The following is a 25438-nucleotide window of genomic DNA, read 5'->3' as shown; positions in this document are numbered from 1 at the left end:
GTCACCCCCAGTGACCGCCGGGCGTCCCTCCCTAGCAACAAGAGTGCGAGCAGGCCGCGCGCCGCCGTTGCCACGGCAACGGGACGAGGCGAGCTGTAACGACTAGTCGGCGACAATCGCCGGGTCGGGGGTTGGCGCGGGATGGCGGGGATGGTGCTCTGCGAGCCCCGCCACCTCTACAACATCCTCAACCAGCACCGGCGGGTCCCCCGGCTGGCGGAGCCCAGCTACCTGTGCCTGCTGGGTGAGGCGGCGGGGGGAGGCCTGCTGCCTGGCTCTGCCTGGGCAGGTTTCCTGAGGAAATGGGGTTCGTGGGCTCCGGCGGGCGGGGAAGAGCACACAGTACTGCTTATAAGTACTGAGGCCTTGCTGTTGGGGCCTCTCCCACCACGTTTCAGGTGCCGTGACCTGGTACTGCTCTGCCTTTCATCACATCCAGCTCTTCCTGCTCTGATCCATTCCAGGGATAAACACTCTCCCCTGCTGTTCCATTGCGCAACAATTGCTGATTTGCATTTGCACCTGGCATAGTGGCAATACATCAAAAAAAAAAGTGTGCCAGATATTGCCATATTGTTAAATGCTTTGGTAAGGGAGTTAGCCAGGTTGGGAGTGGGGCTGGGGTCTTTCCGGTGCCCCTCTCCCTGTCTCTGGGGCAGCACAGAGGCAGGGTGCTGGATGCCAGGAGGTCAGAGCAGGCCCAGTGAGTGGGGGCCAGGCTACAGCACAGAGCAGAGCAGAACGGAACACGGGACTGGCACTGTGAACGCTGCAGTACCACACTTGGGTCAGGACTGAAGCTGCTGGCATCACTTGGTGTTACACATGGACTCACGTCAGTATTGGCATTCATTATATCCACATCAGAAAGTCTTAGTTTCTAAAAAACTGAATCTCTTTCTCTGGTTGACATCAGTGCCTGAATTCCCACTGACTGAATCACAAACCGGATTCCACCTTTAAAGCATCAAATAAGCCAATTGCTCTGTCTTGATTGTTTTTTTTCAGATGCCCGTACTCAGCGTGAATATGATGAGAGCCATATTATTACAGCACGCCGGATTGAACAGGTGAGGGGATTATGGTTGGTGTAAACCTTCCCTGGATTTAGCAATTAGCAGTAAGCCGCAATTGGTTTAAACCCCAAGGGAATTGTCCCAGCCTCCCCTGCCTGTTCTATTTCTGCCACTGGGGGGATGTATTCTGTCACAAAGCAAAGGTGGCTTCAGCAATGGCACATAGGAACTGTATATCAGGAAAAATATTGCACAAGAACTGACATATTGTAGACTTGTCTTACAAAGGACAGTGTTGGCATCTTTACTGCTGTGGCTGATGAAGCAACCCGGCGTAGTTTGTGTCATTTCTGAATTAACCGGGTCTTCAGAGTCAAGTACAGACGTAGTCCCAAACCCATCCCATAGCTATAGAGTAGTAACTTGCAAGATATCGGTAGCGTTGATTCTACACAAGAAAAGTGTGGAGCTGTGCTCCTGATAGAATTCCTCTGTGATTTTGGTAGAGTCCTACGGGGGAGTATCTTGTACCGGATTCTGAGGAGTTGGGGTGTGTCAGATACTGTGTGGTGTATGACTGCGAGACCAGCTCTTTGGACTATGACTATGAGGAAGAGGAGAAAGAAAAAGGTACTTGTGACCCATGTCAGTCAAGACCTCACTGCAGGATAGATATTGTTCCCATTCCTCATTTAATTTTACGAGTTTATTGCAAGAGATGCAAATTTACCCAATTTTATTTGAAAAACTAACATCTGTGCTATTCCTCTGGTTTTTCGCTGTGTTGCATATGTTATTAAGCTTCAAAAATCCAGATTTTATTTCAAAGCTTCCTGGCAAGTCTTGTTCCCTATCTGTGGATTGATTCTTCCAAAGTTCCTTGTCACATGTGAGGAATGGATTTATATTTTTTTAATTTTTTTTTTTCACATTTCACTGAGATTGGGCTTGTCCAATGATTGCCTTTTAGGGAGCAGTGCAGAAAACACCGACTCAAGTTCCATATGTTCACAGAGTGAGTACTTCCTTCTTTGAGGGTTATAAAAGGCTTTCACATTGTCATATTTTAAAAGACTTAGCTTTAGTGGAGGTGGTGATTTGACGGAGTTCACCGAGAAATGTGAAGAGCTGGAAACTTTTCCATGTAATTGTTCAGTCTTCCTTGAACCATGGAAATATTTAGCTTTCACGTATCCTTTGGCAAGGAGTTCTGCTGTGTGCAGAACCACCTCTGTATGTTTGTTTGGTTCCCATTAGCTTTATAAAGGCTACTATAGTTTAACCAAAGATTTACATCATTTTTTAAAGAAAATAAACTGGGATCGTAAGGGGAATGAAAAAGCATGTTCATAAATACTCGGTGGTGAGATATTAGCAAGGGAAGGTGTGAAGAATTAGAAGCAGGTTTCTATTGTGCTGCTGTTTCTAATGCAGACACAGCTAGAGGTGAGTGGGATGAATCCTTTGGGACAAGCAGGGGGAACAGCCATCGCACATAATTTGCTTCACTGAGGGAAGTGTTTAAAACACTTGTGAAGAATTTATTCAAGATACCTCCCCCTTTGCCTAAAGCAGACTAAAGAAAAGGGCCTCCATAAAACCAAGATTATTAGATTTAAATTAATAATACTTCCCTATTATGGGAACTTATTACAAGCATTTCCCAATGAATAATGGGGAGACCTATCTAGACCTACAAAAGAAACCAGGAGAGGAATAAAAGATCAGGACAAGAGGTGAAAAGCAGCATGCCTTGTTACTGACCTGCAGCAACAGTTAAAGAACACGTCTAACTTTTAACAAGGCTTTCTGCAGACCATTAGATGAAATGAAAAGGAGTTTGCTGTCGGTGTCAGTGGGCCGGATTTAACCCCCAGTGCTGATGGAGGGACTCTAAACCTGCCCTGGCAAATAGCTTTTTGATCTCATTAGATGCTGAGGAAGGAACTGCTGTCCAATACGCCAGAAGCTTCGAGCAGTTCACCCGCCATCCTGTGCTCATCCTGAGGGGAGGATACAAGCGTTTTTCAGCTTGCTATCATTTTCTGAGGACTCAGAAGATATTGTGGATGCCTCAGGTGAGATGACACTAATTTGCAAGTAGAAGACATTAGCATTCCTGTTCAACTGATGATGGCTAATGAATTCAAGTTAAATGGTGTTGTAAACCTGATATCAGAGTAATTTCAAACAAATGTAATTTGAGTTACTGTCCTTGCCCTGAGTGTCACCACTAATTCTTTTACAGCCACACTTTGCCTTTTTTATTCTTCCTCTATTGCGTGAAAGAAAGCTCATGAAAATAACCTGGGAAGGTTTCTCTGATAACCCCGAAACTGGCCTACGGGAGAGTACAGATAACTAAACAAACAGTAGCAAATGATGAAAAGAAGCAGGTTCCTCTCTTGCATGTGGTTATCTGGGATAGCACACAGTAAATGTTTTCAGGCACAAGTACAATTCCTATCAAGCACTGTGTTCCATGTCTATAAAGCTTTTCATTAGGAAGGATCACAAAGCAAGTGCTGGTGCATTGTTTCAACAGGCCCAGAAAGAAAACAGCCATCCACTGGAACACTGGTATCCTAATTGTTTGGTTTCACCTACAAACAATGATCTATTTAGCTTATGAGAAACAATTACCCTTTTTTCACATCTAGGACAGGACCTGAGGCAGGGCAGATTTAGAAGGAGCTGGACAGCAGACAGCATCTCATTGCAACATGTCTTTTGTTTCCGTTGTTCCTGTTCACTTCTAGTTCACATGAAATAGCCCGTGATGTGGTGCTAACCTGTGGGATGCTGCAGTGCAGGAGAGAAAATCAATTCACTTTGTGCTTCTTTGTGAAGGGCAGCAAACTACTGAACTTCCCCATCAGATTCAATCGGACCCAGAGTCCCTCCTTGCTTCTCAGTTTAAGCCGCTGTTCTCTGTTGCTTTAAACTGTTAGGCTGCTGCTTTGTTCTGCTACAGCATTAGCCCAGTATCAGTTAGGGATGTAAAGGCACTGTCGGCTATTTGTGTATTTTTATTCTCAGACACCGGAAGCAGCTGCAGACTCGTGTTGTGTCACTGCAGGGCACCTGTGGCTCTGCAGGTGGCAGATGATTTCATTTAGCCCTGCAAACAGTAACCGGGGAAAACATCAAATGAATCTGTTATGCTGCAGCCCCTCCAGACAATGTAAAGAATATATGCTGCCTCCTGTTTAGTTAGGATTTGTTTCAAGTAATACCACAATGACAGCAATGCTGTTAATTATTCTCACTGAATCTAGGAAAGACTCCAATATACAGAAAGTCCAGGTGATTAAATGAATCATTACATGAGAATGTGTCATGGGCTGTTGACTAAGTGTGTGTTCAATTCTTCTCATGACTTCGTGTTTAAGAACTTACCAAGCTAAGAGGAGCAAATACACTCTAAACTGAGCCTATGGTTTCTCTCCAGCAGGAACTAGACAACTTCCAGCCATACCCAGTAGAAATACTGCCTGCAAAGTTATATATGGGCAATTTCAAGCAGGCCTGTGACCAACAAATTCAGAAAGATCTGAAGATCAAAGCACAAGTTAACATCTCTGAACAGCCTGCCACACTGTAAGTTAAATGGTTCAAGGTGTACCCTCACCAATGTCTGTGGCTGAAAAAAGTGAGGTGGCACAGCACCAGAATGCATTCACAGAGGAGTCAGTGCCTGTGAACATCCAAGGAAACCTCTGGTTGGAGGAAAACTGCAGATTTGAGTGCTATTTCGTGCTTATTTTTTTGATCTCTACTCCAGAGTTAGCACAGCAGCAACACAGTCCACAGCCCTCTACCATGACACATGTGGCTTGGGTGAGAGGAGGACTGGGAGGCCCTTGGCATTTTGAGTCTATCGCATACCACTATCTTTTGAAAAGGACCTACATCTCTGACTAGCTCTCAGAGCAAAATCTTACAAACACATCAGTGTAAAAGCTAAATCACCTCAGTTTCACATTGTTGGTCTTCCTTCCTTCCTGCTCTGTCCATGCCATTGTGCTCGGTCTGTAGGCTGTGCTGGAAATGCCATTTCACACAGTGAAAAATCCAGTGGCATTTCTCACGGTGGTGACCTACCCCAGTGCATGTGTACCAGCAGACATTTCTCATGCCTTTGGCTCCAGAGGAAAACATCAAAGGTCTCTACACCATGGGTAATCTTCCCATGCCCTCTGCATGATGTGCCTTCACATTTCAGAAATTCCTCACCAACATTTTGCTCCATTAGTTCTCTGAGTTGAGTTCTCTGAGCTTGTGGAAGGAGGAGGATGCTGTTGTAGAAAACCACATGAAGTCAACTGGGGGCCTTTGTTCACAAAACTGCCAACGTGCAGGCTGTGAAGGTATTCTTGCTTTCAGTTCATCTGTTTTCATTACCTCATGGGTAAAGGAAGATGTAGGTTAAGTTAAGACATCAATGCTGATATCATGTGGAATGGAAAATCAGAAATTAAACTGGTTCTGTATTACAATCACCTCAGTGCCTTACCATAACAAATCCCTTATCATAGTGTTAATGATGACGATGATGAAAAACTCACACATGTAACAGCAAACAAAATTATCAGCTTGCCTCCAACAAACACATTTTTTCAAAGCCACTTCTCTGGTCCATGTCATGCTGTCTGCTCTTTTTCCAGGTTTGCAGAAGGCGGCAAATATCTCCATATATCTGTTCCAGATTCGCTCGAAGCAGATCTTTTTTCTACCTTTGCCACCATTTGTCATTTCATAGGTGAGTTGTTCCTAATGTGAAATTCCTGAGAGCTTGCTCACTCTGGAATATTAGATGGGAGTGACTGCAATGCACTCCAGCAGGAAGCTCAGACAAGAGGGTCGTAATCTTTCAAGATCAGCATACTCCCAAGTAAGCCCACGCCCTAATGGATACCTGATGGACAGAGAGGAGATTTTACAGGGCGTCTGACTCAGATGTTCCTACTCACTTTAAAGAATACCTCAATCTCTGATAATAGTGAGCTTTCCACTAGATCTGAGAAGGCTTTGCTGTAGGATGTCTACCAGGGCTTCATAGGATTCCCTCCTATTCCTTTGTTCTTAAATACAACCCGTTGCCTCTTACCAGCCCAAATCTTCAAACACCAGAACTTTATTTGAACATGAGAGTGGCATGCATTGCAGAACTTACCACAAGATGCTGCTAATCTTTGTGATTTGCAGTGTGGACCCACCGTAGAGCTGGGGAAGACTTTCAGGTTGGACAGCATAAACCCGCCTTCGGCTGATTACATCAGAGAGGGCAAGAAAAAACATACTCTCCAGCTCAGTGCCTGCAGTAGCACAGCAGACATAGCTCCCGCAGCTCCATCCTGTGATGGTGTTCAACCGTGTTGTTATCTTTAATCACACTTATGAAGTAACACCTGTTACAGACCAAGGCCCTGGTGAGCTGAGTGTTGTACAGACCCAGAAGCAAAAGACCACCCCATCCCCACAAACCTTATAATACAAAATAAGAAAAGACAACTGAAGACAAACAAAAAAAAAGGAAACAATATTTGAGGATATAATTTTGTAGTCCTGAACTAAATTTCATGATTTGCATGCACTGAAACCCAAATACCCAGGTTTTTTCCCACTAGTTCTGCAGAAGAAAATGTCTTTCTCACATCAGTTTGTGGAAGTTTCCAAAACACTCTATAAGAGTTTATTAGCTGTAGCTCTTGTGGAAGTGTATACTGTTTACTTGATAGTCTAACTATTTACTTGGCTGGCTAGAGTAGATTACTTAAACTGGAACGGTTATGGGTGAACACTAGACTAAAGCTCTCCACATACTCTCAGAGTAGTGTGGATATCCTCATGCCAGGTGTATGTTGGAGTGAGGCCATTTCTACTCAGGTCTTAGAGAAGAACTAGTACCTCGTGACAGAAATGCCAGAAAACTCTGTTTTAGTTCCTGAAGAAGAAAACACAAACCCCCACAACCTCTTGACAGCAGTAAAAGAAGAGGCTTTGCCCTATGAATTCTAGAGTTCGGCTGCGGATATTCCAAAAGCATGTCATGCTGTCTATTCTGGAGAGGGAAGGAAAGAATTCAAAAGGTTATTAATAAAATATAGAATCATTCAGGCATAGTTAGCAGAGTTGATGTGGTTAGGAGCGAGTGACCACATCCTCTTAAAGCCAAGTGGGCTTGGCTTTTGTAGAAAATGAGTTTGCTGATCTTAGCAATTTTCACTGCACAGTATCCATAATAAAAGCACCATAAAACCAGCACCCTAGCTGGCCTGTACACACTTCCTGCTGGTGATCCTCAAGGAGGGGTAAGGGATTTCAAATCTAAGTCCTCTCCAGTTTGAAAGCTGATTCCTCCCAGTTCAGTGTTGAACAGTTTAGGCTTGTGTTCATCAGAAATTTCCATACCTTTAAACCTTTTTGGGAGGAGTTTGAGTAGCTGATGGGATGCTGACCACAGCTGATTGGTCATGGTAGGCCACTTTTCTTCAGTTATCTGATGTAAAGGCGACGCTGATCTGTCATGAAGCAGTGACTGGTCACTGTCACTTGGTTCTGGTCTTCAAAGCCATGTTGTAACTCAGTGGATTTTTAAGAAAGGCAAATTCTTACAGAAACTGTAGCTGGCAGTGCCCATCTGCTGCTGTCAGGGTTCATGAGGGTTCCTGTCGCTCAGGCTGCTAGCCTGTCCATTACCACTGAATTAGAGCTTGACTGTACAATTGGAAGCTTGATTTCCCAGATCACTAATTTGTGATTGGCATTTCTTTACTCAGATACTCAGCTGGACCACGGAGCGGTGCTGGTCTTCTCCAGCCTGGGGATAAGCCGGAGCAGCACAGTAACCATGGCCTATCTTATGCATTCCTGCCAGTTTTCCCTGAAGGTACATCACTGTCATATTTCCCACAGATACTGGCTGAGTCTGCAGTTTATTTCTGTTTCTGAAGCCTCATTACTGTAGTAATGAGAAAGACGTTATCTGCTTTCATGCAGACTATCCACCTGATAATGTAACGGATTCAATTATAGCAGATTGTGTCTTCTTTATACTGTTAAGGACGTGACTTAGGTGTGATTTTGGATCTGTGACTCCTTACCCTGGCACCTGTGATATTCTTCTATTTCCCTATGTAACTATGGGGCTGTAAAAATAAAGCTATGGTTACAGAACTTAGTATTTCTGCTCTCCTGGATCTGAGAAAGAGAGTATCTGGAAGCTACTGGAGTTAATCCCATGGGGTTACAGGGAAATTCAGAATGCAGTGCTTGCAGGGCTCTGATTTACCACTGGGCTCAGCAGCACTGGCTTCTTCCAAAATCCTATTTTATTTCTCCAGAAGCAATCCTTTCCCACAGGTAGTACTGTAGAGAAATCTGGAATGGGATAATTCTAGCCCAGGAAGGATGTACAGGTTAAATAGCCAGTACACTCTCCTCCATAGCTCTGAATAACGTAAGAAAAAATAATGTGGCCTCTCCCCAGGTGCCAGGCCCTGTTTCACAGGCATCGTGCTGCTGTAGGCACCGTCTCCTGGTGCCTGCTTAGCACAGTTCTCATGGGAACTGAAAGGCATCTCCTTAAAAATCTTGTCCTTGTTTGGAAAGTTTCCTCCTTTGGGAGCTTGAAAGGATTGATCCAAGCTTCACTGAAGCTGGGGCTGTATCTAATAATTTAATTGACTTTGTGCAAACACTTGCAACATAAGAGGAAATCTACCGTTGCTGTGTGCCAATGGGTAATTTCAGGTTGAGCGTGCCAACAGCGCTGCAGACGCAATTTCGTCTCTGCTACTAATGCTGTGTGTGACTGCTCCTGCACACCGATAACCATTCCCTTGCACACTAAATTACTGGAGGTGCTTGCGACGGCAGTGCAAAAGTCAAAGGCTGATCCTTGCAACTTCTCTCAGTTGGTATCAACAGGTTGGTCTCAGCATTCTACTGTGCCAAAAAAAATAAAGAAGAAGAAAATGTTGACACGGCAGTGGCGTGCTGCTGGCCTGGGCAATGCTTGCCCACTGTCGGCTGGGCAAAGCTTTCCTGGGGGATTATCCTGGCAGACAAGTTTGTTTCTTGCAGACGAAAGCAGGGCAACAGATTTCCATGTGATCCTTCACCCAATCTAGGCAAAGATCTTTGAAAGCTTTGAAAGACATGGATATTGCAAAAGAGAGGCAGATTTGGGATGTGCGACCCCTTATTCTATTAGTAATCGATATGTGAGTAGATCTGTTGAGTTCAGGGGAACTAGAGACATCCACAACATGGGCCCAGAGGAGTAAATATTGGAAGATGAGCCCTGGAGCCTGCAGAATCACTGAGATTAGAAAAACAAACCAATGGAGCGCTATCTTCTAACCTTTGGTCTCATTACGCTTAAGCAATCCTCCAAGTGCAGGGGGCACTCTATTTTTAAAGCAGGAAGATGAGCACTACTGGGCAAACCCAAGGATGCAGCTGGAGTAATGCAAAGTAATGCTGGTGGATCTACCCTGTGTGCAGCAGAGTTCCTAGCTGGTTACTTGGAAATAATTAATAATTAAGATGGCTGTAATTAATGCGGTGGGATAACTGGAGTGTCATAGCTGCTCTGCCATATCAGGTCACACCAATCCAGAAACACGATAACCTTTGTTGCTTACCTGTGAATAGCCGATACTTCACTGCTTTGCTTATCATCCATGGCAGAAACAGTATTTTAGGGTAGAAAATCCAGGACTGCGTTGCCCCATTGGTGCAAAATAACACAAGATACCTGCCAGGCAATGAAAGCAGCCCAAGCTGTCCTCCTATTCAGGAGAGCAGAGTATGAAGGTGACACCTTCTCTGAAGTTCACATCTGGGTCCAGCCTGTCCCTGCTTTGGTAGCCAAAGTCTTATCTGCAGGTTCTTGCTGTCCAACATGGGGTGTAAATACAAAGTGTGTTGTCTACAAGTGTAGCTGCTTCGTGTAAATACCCGAGAGTCGCTTTCAGTTCAAATTCCTAACACTTCTTTGCTTTCCCTCTGTTTACAGAGAGCTTGGCACTACGTTCTGAAATGCAAAACGAACATGAGACCACACCGGGGCTTTGTGAAACAGCTCTCAGACTGGGAGACCCAAATCTATGGGACCACGATCACAGACATCTCTGAACCAAATTACTGACAGGTAGCAAAGAGAACACCCAGCAGGGGAAGGTGTTTCCCTATCTGTACCGGCATGTCAGTAAAAAGTTACTTGAACTCTGGTTGAAAAATATCTTAACATAATGGAAAGGCTTTCATCTTTAGCTCCATATTACTTGGGGTCAAGTTTTGGAGCCATTAGGGGACCTCACCTGTGCTGTAGAAAGTGGCAGTTTGGGGAAAGCAGGTCCTGCGGGATGTGGCCCATTACACACTGCTCGTCTCTTTTGTAAGCGAAGAGGATTATAACTACGTTATCGGGCATACTCCTTACCCCAGGTATGGGGAAGTCATTCGGGTTACCTCTGAAAAGGTTCATCGATCCATAGCCTGGGATGGTAAATTTAGAGTCTGACTGCACCCACGTGCAGCCCGGAGAGGTGAAGACAGAATTTCCTCATTTCAGAAGTCCCTCCGCTCTGCGTGTGCCTTCTCAGCTACCCACAGACACGGACACGGCCTCTCGCAGCCTCGCTGGTTGGATTTTCTAGCAAGGTCACGCTTCCCACCTGCCACCTGCTCGCACAACACCCAAACCTCTTGGCATGGCTGGTAACGTTAACCATCAATCCTGTTGCGTGACACCTAAACGCAGTACTATCCTCTCTCTTACCGCATTGTGAATTCTTTGTGTTGACATCACAAAATAAAGCATTATAGAAAACGCTCCCGGGCTTTCCTTGCACTCTGTGCTAAGGATTTACCGGGGATTTTCATTTTAGATCATCCCCCTCGGTTTGTAATTCAAACAAGCGCGCTCAGGGACGGAGCTAGCCAGCCTTTACCCTTTGAGCTTCAAAGAGCCCTGTGCGCCCGGGAAAGCTCTGTGATTTTTATTTTTTTGTTTTTATCCCTCCTTATTCCAGGATACTGTTTACAAGGAAAACCAGACTAAAGCTGGCCCCGCCCCGCGCCCCTGGCCCCGCCCCCGCCCCCGCCCCCAGCGGGGCGTGCCCGGAAGCGGGGCGGGAGGCGGTGGCCGCCCAGGGCAGCCCAGCGCCGCGGGCCGGGGCCGCTCGCCCGCCGCCATCGTCGCCATGGCCTGCGGCGCCTCGGCCGCCGAGTGCCTGCGGGAGTGGGAGGAGCTGCAGGACGGCTACCAGCGCATCCAGGTACCGCCGCACCCCGCCGGCTTCGGGGCCCGAGGAGAAGCCGGGTCGTTTCCCCCGGGAAGACCCCCGGGCCGGGAGCGGTGACCTCGGACACCGGTTGGGCAACCACCGGTCGGGGCCGAGCGCGGAAGGACGGGTCCGCGGTTGCGTCAGGGCTCGGCTCGGCCCGGCCCGGCCCCGAAACACCGCGGGGAGGGGGTCGTTAAGCTCTGCCGGGGCAGCGTTCGGGCGAGGGACCCTCCGGGGCACCCCGGCGTTACTGTCACCGGGGGCGAAGGCTCCTCCGTGGAGGCGGCGGGTGCCCCGGCAGCATCCCTGACGGGTGCCGGGGGCAGCCGGGGTCCCCCTCCTTGGATTCCGGTCGCTTTTCCCCGTGTGCTCCTGCCCCAGCCCTCGGTCGCGACTCATAAACGAGCCCTTGTGCTTCTGGGCACAGTGTTTCCGAGCAGGGCAGGGGTGCCAGGCTGTGCCGGGCGCTGCCATGAGCCTCGCCTGGACCTGGGGCTTTGGCCAGAGCCGGGACTTTCCAGGGCTGGTCAATCTAATGATCCAGCCTGCGATGGACATGGCGTGGAGACACAAGTTGTCTGGGTTTTTAAAGGCTAGGAGGGGGGGAGTGGCACTGCCTGATGTGGCACGGCTGGGAAGGAGGTGCACAGATGCTGTTTTACGCTCCTTATCGCTCCTCTAAGCCCGGCTCCGGTAAGCCTGGAGCCGGCCAGCAGAGCAGAGGCAGCCAGGAATCCGGTCACACTACAGCCGGGCCCCTTGTCCCACCAGCCTGCTTCCCTTGACCCCAGGACACCCTCCCTCTGGTGCTCCCTCGCCCACTGGGGCAGGCCGGCGGCTCTGTGCCAGGAAGGTGACTGGTATCAGAGATGTTTCCACCTGCTTTGTGTAATCCCCAGGGCGCTCGCTGCTGGGGGAAGGAGTGGGCAGGGTTCAGCTCAGACAGGGGTCACCCAGGGAAAGGGTTGGCTAACTGTCTTCTGCTGCGGTTCAGATCAATCAGCGCATCTGCACCAGTTCCCTTTTCCCTTCCTTCCCCCCCGGGAGCGGGGTGAAGCGGATGTTGTTGCGGACACGTCATGGCAGTGCCCAGATCTGGGGCAAGGGAGGCTTTGAGAAACCTCCTCTTGCTCCATAGGGGTTGCGTGGATGTCCTGGGTCGCCTGCTTTGAACTCTGCGCACAGCTGCGCAGCGCCGGCCCTCGTGGCGTGACGACTCTTTCCTTTGGAAACCTTCTCCTGGGGTGGCTCCTGTTCCAGGCTGTGTCCGAGCGTGGTGCTCAGATGGTGTACGGAGCAGCAGGACCCAGGCTGGCACTGCTGAAGGAGCTGTCACAAAAGCCACTTGCTCTCAGTTAACTCCAGAGCAAGAGAAGGTGACGCCAGATGGGAGCAGGAAAGCGTGATGGTTGAGCAGGGAATGTCCTGTGAGAGATCAGGGCCATAAATCACTGCTAGGGGAGCCGGGGCTATCTGGGATCCGTTCCCACCCTGCCGCTGCTTGTCACTGGAAGGAGAATGAGTTCTTTCCCTCCTCTGTGTCTTGGTTTCACCTTTCTCCTTTGGGAACAGCTTTGAGATCTGCTGATAAAGTGCTCGATAAGAGCTAGGGAGGCTAAAACGTGTGTGCGTCAAGGTCTAGTCCAAGGGTTGTTGTGAGCAGCATTTAATTCCCTGGTGGAGGTGGCGTTCAGACTGCCCGTGGTCGAGGTGAGGCTGTTTTCCAGCTGACCTGGACAAGAAGGAGCATTGATCCAGCATGCTCTCTTCTTTCCTTTCTAAATATAGCAGAAGAATGGCATCTAGCCTTACCCAGGTGCAGTTGGGTTACTGTCGCACGAGGAGCGGGGCAGTTGGCCACAGCCCCGCTGCAAGTCTGTCCTCTTTGTTCGGGCTCATCGACAGGCTCCTTCCAGCTTCCTGGGGGGCTCAGGATGGAGCCCCAGAGCCACAAGTCAGGGCAGCGGCAGGCACAGCATGAACCTCCAGGTAGAGAGAGCCACTCATCCCGTCCCAGCAGTCACAGCCACCGCTCCTGGGTGGCTGTGGCCCTCAGTTGTAGCCCTGGCCCCAGCAGCAGTTTTCCCCCGAGTCTTTCCTATCCCCTGCGCTGCAGTCAATGGTTTCCCAGCCACAGGAGCATCCCCAGAGCAGGACCCCGTTGCTGGCTGAACTTTCACAGCCCACAGCTGTGACCAGGCTGTGCTGTAGGGATGTGCCTGCATCTGTAGATAACTTCCTTGGGATTGGGGATGGACATCCCCAGCAGCTGCTTCTGCCCCAACGGAAGCAGGGATGGCTGCAGGCTGTCCCCAAACACCCCTGGTCTTCTGCAACCACCTCTTGTCTTACCCAGCTGCTGTGCAGGTGAAGTTAGAGACAATTTTTAACAGATGCATCAACAGATGCACCCACAAGGGACCCAAGGACAGGGACGGCTGGGCAGGAAGCTGTAATGTGTGCTGGTCTCTCCTTCCCAGGATAATCACAAGCTGTACAAGCAGAAACTTGAGGAGCTAACCAAGCTCCAGGACGGGATCTCCAGCTCCATCGCACGGCAGAAGAAGCGGCTGAAGGAGCTGTCGTTGTCCCTCAAAAAGTAAGTTGGTGTCCTGTGACAGCACGGGCCAGGCTGGCTGGGGAGAGCAGCAAGGACGGGGCTGTTGAACTCCTCTCATGGGTCTTCTCCAATACAAACCTTACTGCAGCCTCACTAGTAGCAAAGTGCTGTGGAGATCTGGACTCCCCCAGGAAGATCTTCAGCTTCCCTTTCCTCTGCCCCAATTTGTGCCTTGTTTGCAGTTCAGAGTTTGCAAGGGCTTTGCAGGCAACTTGAACTGCCCCCCTCCCCCACAAAGCTCTCTACATCCTTCCTCGAGGGCAAGAAGACCCGTCCGGCCTCACCTTGCTCTCATTCCTCCTTCCTTTTCTTGAGCAACATCTCACCCCGACAGAGGAGCTCACCCTGCAGATGGAGTTGTGGACTTGCCTCCAGTCCATCTTCCCTGTCCTTGGGGTGTCCTTGTCTGAAACACGGTCCTGTATCAGGTGCCACACGCGCTGTTTGTGTTACGGTGTCTATCCTAACGCCTGTGTTTCCTCCCCAGATGCAAAACCCACGTGAGCCCCGAACAGCAGGAGTCCATCCAAGAGACCCAGAGCCTAATAAAAGAGAGGCAGAACGTTTTCTTTGAGATGGAGGCCTATCTGCCAAAGAAGAACGGGTAAGAGGCGCCTCATCTCTGGGTGAAACACCATGTCCTCCCTTCACGTCCCTGCGGCCCTAACGCTGCAAGGCACAAGCCTTCTGTCACCCTGCTCCCGCGGTGTCACAGCTGTGCTGCTCCGCTTGGGCTCCCCGCAGGACACCTGGGCAGGTGCCAGGCTGAGCTCTGCAGCGCTGCCCTCATCCCCCCTCGCTCCTCTGCCTGCTTGTGGCCTTCACCTGCCCTTGAACGGCAGCCATGCATGGGGGGGGAGCCCCGGCAAACACCCCGGGTGCCCACGGGAGGTGGGGGGTGTGCTTGGCCGCCCGACCCCCTGCCCTTGGGAGGAGATGCCAGAGCGTTTGTGCCAGTCACACCTCCTGGCAGCTCCGAGTGGAAAACAGCTGGGGGCTCGTTCCTGGCCCTGTGGGAACTGCCAGCTCCTGGGCAGGCACCCGTCCTAACGCCTCTGCTCTCTCCCCAGGTTGTATCTGAGTCTGGTGCTCGGGAACGTGAACGTCACGCTGCTCAGCAAGCAGGCCAAGTACGGCGCTCTCCTCACTGCTGCCCTGTGCTTTGCCGGGCTCGGGATCCCAGGAAACAACAACAGCTCCTGGGCTGAGCCGCTGCACGTGCAAACACGTGGCTGGCTTGACCAGCCTGGTGCACGTTCCCTTCCTGGGCTGTCCCCTGCTTCCTTTCCCGGAATTGGCTGACTCCTCGACTCCCCCTTACGCTCCTGCCACCGAGCTGGGATGGACCATTAGCTCTGACAAACCAAATAGGATCCTCAACCGAAGCCATGTCTGGACGTCCCCTGTGTTAGGAACTTCCAGGAGAGACAGACTTGTGCAGCCGCTGGCGAGCCCCCTGCTCTTCCCTTGGGGAAATGCTAATGGCCAGTTTTGGCCCACGAGAGCCCTCCCATGCTGGGACACTAATGCCAGAAGTGCCCAGCCAGGCAGCCCGTGTCCCCCTCCCTCCGTTCCCTAGGTCTCCCCTTGGAGAGCTGCACAGACACCAGTCTGCCCAGCTTCCCCAGAGTCCTCTGGGCCACCCGCCAGGCTGGTGTGGTTTGGGCTGTCTTCAAGGTGTCTCACCTGTGTGAAAGCAGCCTGGTGTGCTCTTTCAGAAATACCCAAGAGACGAGGTTTTTCCTGAGCACGTCCCAGAGGTTCCCAACGGAACATCACGTTTGTCCAGCCAGGTGGGATGGGAGGACACAGACTTCAGCAGCCATCTTGCTCTAAGCCTGTCCTTGTGCTTCCCTGCAGGTTCGCATATAAAGATGAGTATGAAAAGTTCAAGCTCTACCTCACCATCATCTTACTCATTGTCTCCTTCTCCTGTCGGTTCCTCCTCAACTCCAGGTGAGTCTGATTTGGATGCTGGGCAGAGATCTCCTTCCAGGGCCTCTGTGTCCTCCTCTCCCATCCGGGAAGGTCCAGAGCTGAACAGGAGATCCTGACAAAGGATCTGGCCACTGCCCTGGAGGTGGGGTGGCTTCTGTGGCTGCTGAAGTCTTGCTGTGGCCGTGGTGGAGAAGCAGGTCTGCGGGGGCGGGGGGATCCTGCAGCGATGGCTGTCTTGCTGCCTGTGCCCCCAATGCGTGGGTGCTGTCGCCTTTATACCCTGCTTTGTTTGATACCAGGGTGACAGATGCCGTCTTTAACTTCCTCCTGGTGTGGTACTACTGCACCCTCACCATCCGGGAGAGCATCTTGATCAACAATGGATCCAAGTGAGTCCCCTTGGGCTCAGGGAGGGGGGCGTGCAGTGAGTTGGTCCTTCTCTGCAAGGCCGGGGAGCTGAGACCCACCGTGTAGCTCCGCGCTTCCCAAGGGAGCAGCTCCCCCCTACTCAGGGTGTGTAGCAAACCCTGCTAATGAGCTGTGTGGGGCGGGAGGAACTCCCCATGCGGAGGTGGTGCGGGAAGGTGGAGCAGCAGTTGGAAGGGCCCTGGGTGCTGCCTGGACTGGAGGTGCTGGGTCCTGCTCCACGCACGGCCGTTTCATAACCAGCCCCTCTCCTGCCTTGCCCTGAGAGCTGGAGGGCGGCTGGCGCTGGGCTGGCTCTGCTCTCCTGGCACGCGCTTGGGTCTCGAGTCATGCTCAAGACCTGACGTCCCTTCTCTGTGTCTGCCTTCCAGAATCAAAGGCTGGTGGGTTTTCCATCACTACATCTCCACCTTCCTCTCAGGTGTCATGCTGACGTGGTAAGCCTGTGTCCCCTCACATCTTGCATATAGAGACGCCGGCCTGCTTGGGCTGCGGCCAGCTCAAAGGTGCCTTTGCTGCCCAAACCCATGACCGCAATCCTGCTCTGTGGATGTTAGGGTCCAACAGGCAACTCCACACGTTCCTCGCTGGGCCCAAGCACCCTAAATAAAAGCAGCCGTCAGCACCTTTGTGCGGCAGGCAGGGTCCCTGGGCTGGGAAACACCATCCCCTGGGTTGCAATTCTGGTGGAAGGGCTGGCTCAAAGCCCTGTTTCGGTGGGAGCTGGGGGAGGCAGCGGTGCCCTTACCCCAGCTGCGAGGCAGGCAGGGCTGGCAGCGTCCCCTCTCAGCCCCACGTTCCCCAGCCAGCGTCATCTCTCCGCAGGCCGGACGGGCTCATGTACCAGATGTTCAGGAACCAGTTCCTCTCCTTCTCCATGTACCAGAGTAAGTGCTGCTGCGTGTGCTGGGGCAGGGGCTGGGACCACCATTGGCCTCGGGGGCTGAGCACACCTGCCTGGTTCTGCAACACATGGAGACGTGGCTCTAGCTGCTCACAGCACTCAGCTCGCCGGGGTTTTCCCTTGGCCTCTGTCCTGCCCTCCTCCGCCCTGGCACTGGGATGGTCTTTGCATGCAGAGTGGTCTCAGAGCCGATGCTGGGGCCAGGGGATGATGCCTGGGCACCTGCTGACCACATTTGTGTTCCCCTTGCAGGCTTTGTGCAGTTCCTCCAGTACTACTATCAGAGCGGGTGCTTGTACCGGCTGCGAGCGCTGGGCGAGAGGCACAACATGGATCTGACTGTGGGTAAGCTGGGATCTTCCCTTACTCGTCGTCCAAGTCCAACTGGACCTGCTGTTGCCACAGGGCCTGTGGCTGCTAGCAGCCTCCCTCCCAGCACCAGACCAGTGCTCAGCTAACCGGGAGCTCTGGTTTCTCTTAAAGACAATGGTGACAGTTGTTTTTGTTTTGAGGTCAGTTTGACTGTGGCTTATCAGTGGCAGAAATGGTAAAAGCTACAAATAAAGCCAGAGCCCCAAAAGCAGCATCAGCTGTGAGGCAGCAGCACCAGGAAAATGCTGTGTCCCGTAGGCTGTACACCCTCCTCCTCCTGCTCTCCTGGGGCCACCGGCCTGCGGCTGGCTCCCTTGGGATGTGAGATAGCAGCAGAGGTGGCTCCTGGCATCTGAGCTTCCCCCAGGAAGCTGCTTCACAGATAGAAGGCCTCCCTCCACCACCCCACGTACCTGTGGGCTGCCACACCGAGTGCTCGGCCTGAGGGATGGCAGCTGTGGGTGAGGGCAGCTCTCTCCTCTGGAGAGGCCCACATTAGCCTAGGGCTAGGAGTCCCTGCCACAGTCCTCCCAGCGAGTACAAGCACCTGCAGCAAGGCTGCGTTAGCCTGGCAGGACCCCCTTGGCCCGGCACAGGATGGTCCCTGAACCCCCCCTGCCCATGACCTCGGGAGCTGGGCTCCATCCGCTCCCCCAGCAGGCATGTTCTCTGGTCCCCACGCAAACCTTCATCCTTTGCAGAGGGCTTCCAGTCCTGGATGTGGAGAGGCCTCACGTTCCTGCTTCCCTTCCTCTTCTTTGGGCAGGTGAGTGGGCACCAATGGAGTAAGAGGCTGGAGCCTCAGGTGGGAGTAGATCATGCTGTATTCCCGGCTGCGCTGGGCAGCCTGGACATCACCCAGGTCCCCGCAGGCTGCTGCAGCCACGCAGTACGGAGACCGGGGCAGGGAAATGCTTTGAACAAATGCTGAGCCTTTACTTCCAAAGCACCCACCTGTGTGACTCAGCTAGTGAGATGGGGAGGACCTGGGGGGCTGCTGGTAGTTCTGCTGAGTGCTCAAGTGATGTGCAAAGTACAGCCGAGGTGCTGGCTCTGAGAACCTTGCCAAACCCCTTCCTGAGCTTCAGCTCCTGAGCTGCTGCTGCCAAAGGTCCGGTTCTTCCCTGGTCAGATCATTTAGGCCGATGGCCAAAAGCAGGAGGCTGGTCTGAGATTTCCTCCTGGCTACTGGGCTCCAGAAGGTGGCAAGAAAGGGGGAGATGGCCCAGCTGGGGTCCTCTGGCCCCAAGCCTGGAGGGGGTTTCACTGCATGCTGGGGCAGGCTGGCCTCGCACGAGGTCTGCGTGGGGTTTGTGCCCGGAGGGAGCGGCTGGATGAGCATCAGCATGGGGTCGAGCCTCTGAAAGCAGAAACTCCCCTAAATGGCCTCTCTCCTGCAGTTCTGGCAGCTCTACAATGCTGTCACCCTCTTCCGCATGATCCAGCACCCAGAATGCAAGGAGTGGCAGGTAAGGGGGGTCCCAGGCAGCTGCCCTGGGGAGGGGGGGGTGCCCCAGGCAGGTCCCTCCTGCTGACTCACGCCTCTGTGGCTCCTGCAGGTCCTCATGTGCGGCCTCCCCTTCTTCATCCTCTTCCTGGGGAACTTCTTCACCACCCTTCGCGTGGTCCACCAGAAGTTTCAGAACACGAACAAAGACACAAAGCGGAATTGACGGGGGGTGGGGGGAAATCAGCGTGGGGGCCAGGACTGTTTCTCCCCACCGGCTCCATCTCCCATTCCCACCTCCTCGATGCCGTCTGGACTCTGCTGTCTCACCCTGTTCCTTGGAAGCTTGAGTGCAGGACAGAGCTCGGGGCCTGCTCCCAAATAGACTGCGTGTTCACTGCGGTGCTGGATCCCTGCCCGAGTCCCTCACCTAGCGGCAGGAGCACCCTGCAATGCCTCCAGAGCAGAGCAGGGGGCCTGGGACAGCTGCTCCCCTTCCCTGTGCCCTGAAGACATTTACTGGGATGGTTCTCCTGGGCCAAGCCCAGCTCTGCCAGCACTCCCCACCGTGCTGCAGGCAGGGGGCAGCCCGGGGTGCCTGGCTTGCATCAACTCCCCTGGGACAAGGCAGGGTCCAGGGCTGACAGCTGCCTCTCACACTCAGCTCCTGGGGCAGCCAGGACAGCCCCTGCACGCTGAAGGCAGGGGTAGAGAGGCCCTCATCACCTGCACGCAATCGCTGCCCTGGCTGCCCTCCAGCCCTCTGTTTTCAAGGGCTGGTGGCTCCCAGAGGGTGTCATACCCCAGTTCCTCCTCCACCTTCAAGCTGAGGGTGATGAGGTGGAGGAGCTGTGGCACCAAAGGGGTAGGAGCACCATGAGCCTGAACCAGGGTGTGCAGACAGCTGGAACTGTGCAGACGGTGTCCTGGTCTCACATCACTGGAGGATGCATGGGTCAAAATAAAGGGAAGGTGCTGCCTCGGGTCACCGGGGTGGTCTTGGACCAGCTTGTCTGCTTTGCGGTTTTGGCTTGTCTGGCAGTGGGCTCTGCCACACTGCGTTGGGGAGGGAAGAAAAACCAGCTGCAAGTGCCCCCACACCAGCCCATGGTGCAGTGGGAATGGGAGGGCAGCACCACGAGCTCCTTCCCAGGGCACCCTCTGACCTGCACAGCCCCACCCCACAGGCTGCGGCCAGAGCTTTGGCCACCCAAAGAGCCCCACAGGACCTCATGTCCCTGCAGAAGGGGGGAAAGCCCTGTGCTACCACTGGGGGCCAAACAGCACGTCTAGCACTGCTGTGCCTCAGTCCAGAGCCGTCCATCCCCCACCGCCGTCCTCGCTGCCCTGCCAGGGTTCAGCACCCAGGGTAGGGGATGCCCCAGCTTGGCCTAAACCCAGAGGGGCTGCTGGTTCCCCAGGTTTCCTCCTGGTTGGTGGCCGGTGTTCCTCCACCTCCCTCTTCCCTCTGGCTGAGCACAGAGAGGGCAGGAAGCAAACTACAGAAACAGTATTTTTATTCCAAGGGCAAATGTATTTAAATAATTTACAGTCATTGGACAGCCTGAAAGTTGCTTTTTTTCTTCTATGATTCAATCACAAAGATGTTAAAATAAAAACAGTATTTAAAAAATAACCATACACAGCATGAGGGAGGGGCTGGGCACAGGGAGCTGCAGGACCCCAGGGAGCTGCAGGACCCCAGGGAGCAAGCAGGGCCCCTGCGGGCTGAGCCCCCATGAGCAGATCTCTTTGGAGGGGAGAGGAGCCATCCCCTCCCTACTGCGTGCTGGAGCAAAGGCAGGCAGCGGGGGACAGGAGCGGGGTGCTGCGGGGTCCTGGCAGGGAGGCAGCTGCCAGCCCCACGTCCTAGAGATGGCCAAACAGGGTGGGAAGGAGGCAAGGACAGATCGCTGCCCCACGCTGTGCCCTCTCACCAAACCCGCAGCGCAGGGGGCTGCCAGCTCCTCCACCCCTCTCTTGTCCCCAGGCTGCCCGTGCCAGCAGGCTAGGGTGGGCCCCAGCCCCAGGGGGTAAGGCAACACCTCCTGTTTGGGGAACGATCCCAGAGCTCCCTTGGCACCATCTGACCCCACGGTGGCTGTGTCCCTGGCCCCAAGGCAACCACCGGTGCCACAAGGTGCTCCTGGACAACAGCCTGAGCTACCCCCCTGCCCCTCTCGACCCCTTCCACCCCCCCAGGGTGCACAACCCACCCCAGGGGGCTGCTGTGGCCCAGGAGGGGTTGGGAGTGACACCGGGGTAGCTGTGGGCTGGGGACGACATTGTCACCCACAGCACCAGTGGGCAAGCAGGCACTTTCCACCTCCCACGGGCCCACGCCTGGGGACCCATTCTCTCCCCAGCCCCACCAGCCCCCTGCTCTTAGCTCCAGACATCCAAAGAGTACCGGCCCTTCGTCATCAGTTTCTTTACATAGTCCACGGCCTGGGGCTGGCTCATGTTCCCGAACTCGGCCACAATCTCGTAGAAGGTGTTCTGCACGTCCCGGGCCATGTTGCGAGCATCGCTGGAAACAAGGGGACCGTGAGGGAGGTGGTAACGCATCGGAGCCACAGAGCCCTGGTCGCCTCTTGGCACCCGAACACGGACGGGTCAGTCACCCCAGCCCGTCTGCCTGGCCACCTGCCCCCCCAAGAACAAGGGCAGCATAACCCTCCCAGGGCCTGTAACGCACAAGTGGGTAAACCAAGCCACGCTCATTTTCCTGAGAATAGAAACATTTTCCCCCCTGAAGTCCCTTCCCTGCCACTGGACCTACCCGCACACGTAGATATGAGCATTCCCCTCATTAATCAGCTTCCAGATGTTTTCCTTGTTCTTCTTCAGTAAGTGCTGAACGTAAACCTGGCAGGAAAAAAGGTGGGGGTGAGCCGAGAGGACAGAGCCCCAATGCCACAGGCGATGGCGAGGGAGGGGAAGCCAAGCCCGTGCTCATGGCTGCACAAGACAGTGGAGGAGCCACATGCTCCTGTGACTGCCATGGCCCTTCCCTGTCAGAGGCTCCAGCCCAGGAGGCTCCAGCCCTCGGGGGCCTTTCCTTCCCCTGCTGCCAGGGCTGGGAGCAATGGTGGGCAGCATGAGCAAGCAGCTGGGGGACAAGAGCAGTACCTTCTCAGCCTGGTCCCTGGAGAAAGCGACGTTGAGCTGGGTGAGGACTCCCTCCTGATGGAAGCGGGCCAGCTCCTCACGGTACAGGTAGTCCTCACGCTCACGGCGGCAGCCGTAGTAGAGCACCGTCTCGCCCACCTCTTTGCCTGCAGAGTCACACAGCACCCATCAGCTGGCTCCCTGCAGCCCCCAACGCTGCCTTCCCCACCTCCCCTTCTCCTGCTGACCCAGGGGACACACGGCTCTGCCACTGTATCTGTTTATAAGGAGAAGCTCGAGACCGATTCCCAGAAGTACCCGTGTACTTTAGAAATGAGCCTAAGTGACTTGACTGGTTATTCAGAGACATGGTGACAGAGGTCAGAGAACTGGCTCAGGTCTACTCGTCCCACCCAAACATCCTGTGCCCAAGGGGAGGACAAAGCATCCTTGTGCTGGACAAACACACGTAGCTGCTGTTCATCATGCTCCATCGCCTCTGCTTTTGGCTAAGACCCGTCAGTGATGCGAGCAGCACGCGCTGCACCTGAGAGGCACCAACGGGCCCCGCAGAGCATCATCCTGCAGCCACTCCAGTCCCCAGGGAAGTTTCTGGGCACTCACCTTGCTGCTTCAGCCAGGCCCGCTCCTGAATGAAGCCGATGAAGGGGGCAATGCCAGTCCCTGGTCCGATCATGATGACGGGCGTGCTGGGTTTGAAGGGCAGGCGGAACTGCGACTTCCTGACATACATGGGCACCAGGGAGGTGCTCCCGTTCTCGTCTGGCACTTTGTTCTTGAGCCAGTTGGTGGCTACGCCTTTGTTCAGGCGTCCCGTCTTGGTCTCGTACTCCACCGTCACGGCACAGATGTGGATGGCGTTGGGGTGAACCTGCAGGGAAGGGATGTCAGCGCCAGGCAGAGAGGGAACCCCAGCAACCTCACAGCTCAGTCCCTTGTGCTCAGGGATGGCGAGAAGTTTAACCTAACATTAATGTTGGGATAGCTATTCCTCCCCTGGCAGATCAAACCTCCCAGCATGTCCCACACAGGGCTTCTGTCTTGTGCCCGACTCGCCACAGGACCACTGAGCTTCTCTCAGTATTGCCAGCAACCTCAGGGCTCCAGGCACAAAGTAAAGAGTGAATCTTGACCAACCCCTAAAATGGTACCTTGCTCCCAGGCCCTGAAAGCAAGGCCTATGTGCAGAGAGGAGCAGGGCTGCAGGGAGGGTGGTGGTATCGGCACAGCTGGCTGCAGTGTGGGACCCTCTGCAGACCCCGTGGAAGTTGGGATAACCCCCTCTTATGCACAGATGTAACAAAAGCTGCCCCCCTTACTGAAAGTGTCACCAGGGCAAATTCCCAGTGTCCTGTCCCCAGCTGAGGGGGGGTGACTGCGGCACGGTGGAGCTGCAGCTGTACGCCAGCAGTCTCTTGGCAGCCCCAGTCCCTGCCGGAAGCACGCTCACCTTGGAGGAGGAGGCGATGGAGTAGTAGCGGGCCTGCAGGCGGGGCAGGAGCTCACACAAGTGGTCGATGGCAGGGCGCAGCGAGGGCATGTCCTGCAGGATGGCCAGGATGTTCCTCCGGGCCTCCACCACCCAGCTGAGGTAGAGAGCCTGCGGGCAAGGAGGGCACAAGCGCGATGACTTCTCTATGCGGCTGGCAAACGCTCCCTCAGCTCTCTGCATGTGGTGCCCAGCAGTCCTGGATCCCTTTTGGGGATCCCCCAGCACCCAGTTCAACCCAGCAACTTTGCTGGGAATGCCACAGCTCCCACCTTCCCCTCGGCAGCAGACGATGCCATTTTGCGGAGGCGCTCCTGCTCGCCGGCGTCCGTGGCGTACTGGGCCAGCTCATAGAGGACATTGGTGCGGGGTGGGTTGGTGATGTCCAGGTAGTATGTCAGAGCTGTACGGTAGGACGTGGGGCAGGGGAAGGGATGTTTCTTATTGGATTCCTCTGGAGGAGAGAGGGGAAAAAAAAAATTTAAAATCAGCAATCGCACGCTGTTACGTTAGAGATTTCGTGCCAGCAGCTACATGAAGTGTATGAGAGCTGGAGGCAGAGCAGAGGAAGCAGCTTCAGAGAAGCAAGAGCAGCCGTAGGGCTGAATAGGCCTGTTGGCCAAAGCCCCGATCCCATACTGAAGCAGCTCCAGCACAGGGCAGCTCCCTCTCCAGGCAGCTACATCTCCCAGTAGCCCATTTTGTGTTTCACAGATGCTGCCGGACAGCTTTTCAGAAAAATAAAAGAAAAAAAAAAAATACCCTGTGCTCCCCAGTGGGGCTCTCTGCCCCAAGATACCCATGCATGGAGGCACCCAGCAAACTCCTAGGCCAAGCAGGAGGGCTGTTCTCCATGGCTAATTTGGCCTCATGCACTTACACCTCGTTCAGATCTGGCCTGAAAAGCATCCTTCACCTCCCCTTCAGCCATGGATTCGTGTGCTCACAGCCCCCCTGGGAAAGGTAAGTGCCAGCGGTCGAGGCTGGAGCTGTTCAGTTCAGCAAACAGAGGTCCGTAAGGGACAGGAATGACAACGTGAGGCTGGACAACGAGGGACACCGCATGGGGGAGCTGCGGGCTCCAGCAGTGCACTGAAGCCGGTTGCTCTCTTGAAACCAGGAGCTCTCTTGGGCTTCTGGACCAGCACATCTGATGCCTCAGGTCAGGCTGCGCTGCCTGAGGAGCGAGATGGGCAGCAGCTGCTGTCTCCTTCCTGCCAGCGACCAGCTCTGCTGGGAACGTTGCCCAAGAAAAGCTCTTTGTATCAGCACAAGTGCTCCCTCCTGGCAGTTCGGTCCCTAAGCCTGTGCCTCCTCCAAGGACTGAACAACAGCATCTCAGGCAGGAAGGCCCCTGTTGAGCTCTGGGGCTGCTGCAGCAGAGGGATGTCCTGGCAGGCAGATGCTCTGTAATTAGGAGCGTGCTGTTACATAATTTGTTGTTGAATGGGCACACTAAGTGCATTTCACAACTGACCCACTTCAGCTGGCTCTCAGCAAGCGGGCTCCATGCCACTGTTGCTAAAATGGCACCGCATTCGGAGCAACCACGGGATGTCTGTGTGTCTGGAGGTGCCCTACAGGACCTGAAGGTGATCTGGCTGCTGCTCTGGTGGGCAGGACAGAGGCCATAGCTGAAGGAGAACTGCTGACACTCAGGGGTGATCCATACTCACCGTCCAAATTGTTTAGGGACATGACTGTGTCCAGATCCGTGCCCAGAATCTCACCAATCTGATTCACCAGAGAAGAGTCGTTGGCTGGGTACACTGCCACGTGGTCCCCAGACTCGTACC

General features: G+C 53.5%; 3 protein-coding genes across 11 annotated transcripts in view; 2 read left to right on the top strand and 1 right to left on the bottom strand.

Annotated features, from left to right (window-relative positions):
* The first annotated feature begins 32 nt into the window (after positions 1 to 32).
* On the top strand, positions 33 to 10810 carry STYXL1 (serine/threonine/tyrosine interacting like 1). 6 transcript variants are annotated; one of them, XM_054847650.1, is made up of 10 exons: positions 33 to 244; positions 1009 to 1070; positions 1523 to 1646; positions 1987 to 2031; positions 2949 to 3094; positions 4468 to 4616; positions 5684 to 5778; positions 7799 to 7908; positions 10042 to 10176; positions 10600 to 10810. In XM_054847650.1, the coding sequence occupies exons 1-9, from the start codon at positions 142 to 144 to the stop codon at positions 10171 to 10173; spliced, it is 966 nt and encodes a 321-aa protein (XP_054703625.1). In that variant the 5' UTR covers positions 33 to 141; the 3' UTR covers positions 10174 to 10176; positions 10600 to 10810. The 6 variants fall into 6 exon arrangements, with proteins under 6 accessions (XP_054703625.1, XP_054703629.1, XP_054703626.1 ...); XM_054847654.1 differs by having other exon boundaries at positions 39 to 244; positions 5725 to 5778; XM_054847651.1 differs by having other exon boundaries at positions 39 to 244; positions 4471 to 4616; positions 10042 to 10810.
* Positions 10811 to 11149: 339 nt separating this feature from the next.
* TMEM120A (transmembrane protein 120A) lies at positions 11150 to 20025 on the top strand. Its single transcript, XM_054847285.1, has 12 exons — positions 11150 to 11305; positions 13795 to 13913; positions 14422 to 14538; positions 15005 to 15064; positions 15795 to 15890; positions 16172 to 16261; positions 16670 to 16735; positions 17124 to 17185; positions 17455 to 17547; positions 18276 to 18340; positions 18975 to 19043; positions 19134 to 20025. Exons 1-12 carry the CDS (start codon positions 11231 to 11233, stop codon positions 19245 to 19247), a joined length of 1026 nt encoding a protein of 341 aa, XP_054703260.1. The 5' UTR covers positions 11150 to 11230; the 3' UTR covers positions 19248 to 20025.
* A 496-nt stretch (positions 20026 to 20521) lies between these two features.
* LOC129214935 (NADPH--cytochrome P450 reductase) overlaps positions 20522 to 25438 on the bottom strand; it is a 30656-nt gene continuing 25739 nt past the window's right edge. For all 4 annotated transcript variants that reach the window (XM_054847281.1, XM_054847284.1, XM_054847283.1 and 1 more), the window contains 7 exons: positions 25319 to 25437; positions 23915 to 24096; positions 23604 to 23753; positions 22757 to 23024; positions 22154 to 22299; positions 21804 to 21889; positions 20522 to 21551 (listed from right to left, as the gene is read on the bottom strand). In XM_054847281.1, coding sequence (XP_054703256.1) covers positions 21407 to 21551; positions 21804 to 21889; positions 22154 to 22299; positions 22757 to 23024; positions 23604 to 23753; positions 23915 to 24096; positions 25319 to 25437 — 1096 coding nt within the window. In that variant the 3' untranslated portion in view covers positions 20522 to 21406. The remainder of the gene's footprint in view (positions 21552 to 21803; positions 21890 to 22153; positions 22300 to 22756; positions 23025 to 23603; positions 23754 to 23914; positions 24097 to 25318; position 25438) is intronic.

The sequence above is a fragment of the Grus americana genome, chromosome 19 (genome assembly GCF_028858705.1).
Source record: "Grus americana isolate bGruAme1 chromosome 19, bGruAme1.mat, whole genome shotgun sequence".
In the NCBI taxonomy this organism is placed as follows: domain Eukaryota; kingdom Metazoa; phylum Chordata; class Aves; order Gruiformes; family Gruidae; genus Grus; species Grus americana.
This window is presented reverse-complemented; position numbering and strand designations above follow the sequence as displayed.

Bases quoted from the DNA above. Each gene is read 5' to 3' on its own strand.
- STYXL1 (XM_054847650.1), top strand. From the start codon at position 142: ATGGCGGGGATGGTGCTCTGCGAGCCCCGCCACCTCTACAACATCCTC. The intron at 1,647-1,986 runs GTACTTGTGACC...ATTGCCTTTTAG, and splicing joins GGAAGAGGAGAAAGAAAAAG to GGAGCAGTGCAGAAAACACC. The intron at 3,095-4,467 runs GTGAGATGACAC...GTTTCTCTCCAG, and splicing joins AGATATTGTGGATGCCTCAG to CAGGAACTAGACAACTTCCA.
- TMEM120A (XM_054847285.1), top strand. From the start codon at position 11,231: ATGGCCTGCGGCGCCTCGGCCGCCGAGTGCCTGCGGGAGTGGGAGGAG. The intron at 13,914-14,421 runs GTAAGTTGGTGT...TTTCCTCCCCAG, and splicing joins CTGTCGTTGTCCCTCAAAAA to ATGCAAAACCCACGTGAGCC. The intron at 16,262-16,669 runs GTGAGTCCCCTT...TCTGCCTTCCAG, and splicing joins TTGATCAACAATGGATCCAA to AATCAAAGGCTGGTGGGTTT.